Source organism: Lupinus angustifolius, unplaced genomic scaffold, assembly GCF_001865875.1.
Source record: "Lupinus angustifolius cultivar Tanjil unplaced genomic scaffold, LupAngTanjil_v1.0 Scaffold_415, whole genome shotgun sequence".
Classification (NCBI taxonomy): Eukaryota; Viridiplantae; Streptophyta; class Magnoliopsida; order Fabales; family Fabaceae; genus Lupinus; species Lupinus angustifolius.
In genome coordinates, this window is record NW_017727825.1 from 251662 (window position 1) to 257119 (window position 5458).

Below are 5458 nucleotides of genomic sequence, written 5' to 3' on the forward strand. Positions count from 1 at the left end.
GTTCTAACATAGGAGATTTCCAATTCATAAAAATTTATTAACATTGCATCAATACTGGATGATGCAATCTTGTAATAAATTATTTCCTCATATATATATATATATAAAAGAATAAAATATTTCTTTATATAATAAAATAAATTATTTTCTCTAGACACTAAAATCATGACATATGTATTATTTTTTTAATTTATAAAAATATTTTTATAAAAAATGATTAAATATGATACATGTCAAAATTTTAATAGCTGAATGACATAATGTGTCTTATTTTTCCTATAAAGATATATTTTATTCTATAATATGATGACTAGTTTTGTTAGCATACCCTTTTGAATCCATTCTATGTTAAGGAGACAAACCCAATTGTTTTTCCTTATTTTCTTTTTCTCTCTTTTCTCCATCCATTTTTGACAAACTTTAACTATATATATCAGCCCAAAGACCATCACAAAATTGCACCTCTTGAGCAAACACACTAGATATGGGAGTAGGAACGAAGAAATATGCATGGGTCATAGTTGCAATTTGTCTATATCAATGGCTATGTATGGCAAATGCTAGAAAAAGTGTTCACCATAATGCACAAAATGATGAGAAATTGAGGTGCAATATTTATGAAGGAAAATGGGTTTTGGATAATTCCTATCCACTTTATGATTCTTTAGCATGTCCTCACACTCGTAGAGAGTTTGATTGCTTGAAATATGGTCGTCTTGATCATCAATACCTCAAATATAGATGGCAACCCCACAACTGTGACTTACCAAGGTACACAATTAACCCTCTCTATGTTTTTTTTGTCCTTGCCAAGGGTATCTTAGGAGGGTAAATATCACTTTTCTATTTATATATACTTTGCAACATTATAAAGAAAATGATTTTAGTAATAATTTCTTTTGTGATTTCAGAAATCCTAAAGAAATGATTGATTTTTTTCTTGTTGTTCTCAATGTTAAATATAAGTGGTGAGTGCTAATTAATGATGAATGGAAGGAATATAGTTGTCTCCAAATCTTGTTCTCTCATCTAATAAAATTAAGAAAGTCTCATTCGTGCAAAACAAATTTTTTTTTATTAAGTGTTAAGATTTTATAAGATTAGGGACATGTTCCTAAGACAAATCATCTCCAATGGTATGGAACTTGTTTAGTATAATGGGATAGAGATCACATGTCTCAAAAGTGTGTTCAAAATATTGTCCTCATCCAATAAAATTGTGATACCTATTAAAAAATTGAAATAGTAGGAAATAGAATTTAAAATTGTGTATTATTTTTTAATAAGTGTCATAATTTTATTGGAGGAGACATGGTTAAGCACATATTTTTTAAGACAAGTACCTAGAAAACACCATGAAAAATAGAATGAAAGGACACTTTTATCCTAAAATTTGAATGAAAAAACTATCCTACACTATAAATATATGTTAGGACATATATTACTTTTTCTAGTAGTATATGATAATTTGTGAGGGTAAACTCATTCCCTTTAAAAAATATATTGTAAAAAGTTACATAAATTTCACTTGAGTCTCTTTTGAATTTCCATTAGTTTGATCCCACATACCAATTATTTATGTTGAAACACATAATTTCTCATTTTTGAAAGCACAAAATTTTGAAAATAACGACATTAAAGAGTCATTATTTGTTGTCTTATTTATAATTTCTATTTTAATTAGATTCTTGTCAAAAAAAAACATTAATGGAAAAGTGATTTAATATCATTATTGAATCTTCTTCAATTCCATACTTATATTTATGCTTATTATCTTTTTTCCGCAAAAATCAATAATTTAAAAAGGTAGCATAGCATAAATAAACATATAATATTTTAAATAAGGAAATTGATCTACTTATTTCAAGAATAAATTAAAAAAGTTACTCCACACCTAAGTTATCCATTCTATGAAAGTATAATGATTTAAATTAGTGAATATATATAAATTTTATATATAAAATATTAAATTCGTGGTTGTAAGAAATTATAACTACTAGTATATATCTTATATACAAAATTGATTTGACTGCATGTACATTAATAACGACCCTATATCAATCAGTTTATTTTTATTTTATTTTTTATTTTTCTTCAATATAATAACAAATCCACTAATTGATAGTTATTACTATCAAGTTTGAATAATCCTATTTATGTTCATTTTTGGGATATAGTTACTAACTAATGATCCTTACTATGTATTTTATTATCAATGATTTATTTTCGTTTTATTCCGTCCAATTCCTTTTAAGGAAAATATTTATTTGATAATATCTACAGTGAAATTATATTCTCTTTAAAAAGTTAATTCTTTTAACTACATTCATTTGTACATTGTTAACAGAATGTTAATCTTAATTTCTCTTTATAGAATGTCTTAATTTTGTATCAATTGTGGATATAAAAAAATATTTTTTTTTATATTTCATAAAGTGTTCTTGTATTGATTTTGAAAATTTCATTTTTAAATCTGAACAACTTTTATGCCAATTTTGTGTTTTAACCAAGTTTATTCTATCAAACTAATCCATTTGGGTTGTGCTGTGATCCTAACAATTGCAACTCCTATTAATTTAAGCAATTTTTTATTTCATATATTTTATTAACTTAAAGATACAGTACATCCTGTAAAGATTAAAATACAAAAAGATATTTAGAATGTCATTTTATTAGCGAACATTATGTTTATATAAAAAATATATACTTCATACTTTGAAGAAATAATAGATTTAGTTTATCAATTGTTTAGATACATTTAGATTGATTATCAAGTTATAATTGATGTTCATAAAATGAAAGTAACCTACTTTGATGTTAATGATAAATATGATCGATTGGTAAATTGATATTATGTAAACATTTTGACTTTATCTTTACTAATAAGGTGTTGATTTAGTAGTGTAAGATCTCACTAGATCTTAGTATTATGTCACAGATGTGATTAGAAAATATATAATAATTAAAATTTTCAACCATTCATAACTAATGACATATGGAGTGACACAAAATATGAGACAAAGTATGTGTTCTCTTGTTGGGAGGGATAACCATACATCCAAAAGAGATTTCATTCCTTATCTAAAAGATGAAAGAATACCTTGATAGTACCAAAAGAATTTGACTTTTTCTTTTACTTTAAAATGAGACTTCACTTCAGTCGTCTATGATCAAAAGAAATTCTTTTCCATTCTATAATAACAATCATAAACTTCATCATTTACTAATCTTTTTTTAAAACAAAATATTATTTACAGATTTGATGGCAAAACATTCTTGAGAAAATTTAGGGGCAAGCAAATCATGTTTATTGGAGATTCTATTAGTCTCAACCAATGGCAATCCCTTGTATGCATGCTTTATTCTGCTGTACCTCATATTAAAATACTGCAACAGGGAAGTGGCTCCTACAATAACTACACATTCCAGGTCAGTGAACTAACTTGTCATAAACCACGAAACCATGATAATTAGGAGTTCTCATAAAAAACAAGTTTGCATTTGTATTACATTGCAGTTAGAATTCACAACATGGGTTATTTGCCTAAATTAGGATGGACATAAAAATGCATGGGTGAAATGAACATTTTGAGCTAATTGTCAATGATAATTGTCATTAGGCTCCACAATTATAGAAAAGAAAAGAGAATAAGATGTATGCATCCATAATGTAAGAGTTTTTTTACACTGTTACTACATTATTCACTATTCATTTTCAATTATTATTTACTTTTAAATAAAAGTAATACAAATAAATGGTGAATGATGCACTATATATAAATCTTTATAATGTTAGTATATAGATATTATACTAAAAATAAAATTGCATGAAATTATAGCAAATGGACTTGCAAATTGCAATTGCAGTCCTATTTTTAGAAATTATAGATATTGTAGTTGCAATTGCGATTTTAGAATGCAATTTAAATTATTTATCACAGTTTTATCTCAAAATATATATTTTCACAAAATTTTTGAGCAATTATAATAATTTTGCAGGACTATGGAGTTTCTGTGCTTATGTTTAATTCTCAATATTTGGTTGACATTATTGAGGAACCAATTGGTCGAGTCCTAAACCTTAATTCCCTTAAAAATGGAGACATATGGGAAAATATGAACGTTTTGGTTTTCAACACATGGCTTTGGTGGTACAGAGGAGGACCCAAGCAACCGTAAGAATGCTTCAAACTCATTTAAGTTGTGTACCACTAAACTGATTTTCACAATAGTGTAATATATATATATTGTCAACGTAACTATTTATAAACAGATAATAAAACATTCATAATTTATTTATATTACTTTTTTAAAGCATTAATAATGACTAAAAATGAATAGTGGATATTATATTGACTGGTATATTAATTTTTTTTTTCTCTTTTCACAATTGCTAGCAACCAATGTGTGATGTGGTTATTTTCTGTTGCAGATGGGATTACATTCAAATAGGCAACAAGAAACTCAAAGACATGGATCGTATGCATGCTTTTAAATTGGGTTTGACAACTTGGGCTAATTGGGTAAATACAAAAGTTAGTCCAACAAAAACCAAGGTGTTTTTTCAAGGAATTTCTCCTTCACATTACAAGTAAGTTTAACAACATTGTATAAGATGACATTTTTTGTCTTTAATTTTTGTATTTGTTTTACATATTTTTTCTGACTTGTGCATATTCAAATCATCATATCAACTAGTGGAGCAGCGTGGAATGAGCCAAAAGTACACAATTGTGGAAATGAGACACAACCGATAAAGGGAGACACATACAAAATTGGATTGCCACAACCATCATATGTTTTGCAAGATGTGTTGAAAAATATAACTAAGCCTGTTCATTTGCTTAACATTACAGCTCTCTCACATTTGAGAAAAGATGCACATCCAAGTTCACACAATGGTCTAAAGGGCATGGATTGTACTCATTGGTGCGTTGCTGGGTTGCCAGATACTTGGAATGAGTTATTGTATACAACATTAATCACTTAGAACTAAGATGTGATAAAGTGATACAAAATATATTAAAAAAAAAAGAATGAGAATTGGAGGTTTTTGCCTACGTGGTAAACTTTTACTAGTTACTATATATATAATATGTGAACACTTGTTTTTGTTCGACATAGAAAAACTCAAAATATTTTTCTTAAAATAATTGATTTCTTAAAAAAATAATAATAAGAAAATGAATATTTGAAATAAACATTCCATTAAGTTTATTACTTATTTTTATTTTATTACTTATATACACTATTAAATGTAACCATTTAATAAATAGAATGTAGTTTTGTAATCCTTTTTATAATATAAAACATAAATGCAATCACAGAAATAAAAATAAATATTAATAATTTTTTATGGATAATAAGTGATAACAAAAAAAAATCAAAAAATCCTTTTTATTTATCAATCAATCGACAAATTTCAAATTGAATAAAATTATTTCTTTATAAATTATCA

General features: G+C 26.1%; 1 protein-coding gene across 1 annotated transcript; it reads left to right on the top strand.

Annotated features, from left to right (window-relative positions):
- The first annotated feature begins 414 nt into the window (after positions 1–414).
- On the top strand, positions 415–5048 carry LOC109341240 (protein trichome birefringence-like 38). The gene is made up of 5 exons (XM_019579095.1): positions 415–771; positions 3258–3429; positions 4000–4175; positions 4433–4591; positions 4699–5048. Exons 1-5 carry the CDS (start codon positions 485–487, stop codon positions 4988–4990), a joined length of 1086 nt encoding a protein of 361 aa, XP_019434640.1. The 5' UTR covers positions 415–484; the 3' UTR covers positions 4991–5048.
- The last annotated feature ends 410 nt before the right edge of the window (positions 5049–5458 follow it).

Excerpts from the sequence above, each read along its gene's own strand:
- LOC109341240 (XM_019579095.1), top strand. The coding sequence starts at position 485 with ATGGGAGTAGGAACGAAGAAATATGCATGGGTCATAGTTGCAATTTGT. Across the intron at positions 772-3,257 it reads CACAACTGTGACTTACCAAG|ATTTGATGGCAAAACATTCT; the intron begins GTACACAATTAA and ends TATTATTTACAG. Across the intron at positions 3,430-3,999 it reads ACAATAACTACACATTCCAG|GACTATGGAGTTTCTGTGCT; the intron begins GTCAGTGAACTA and ends ATAATTTTGCAG.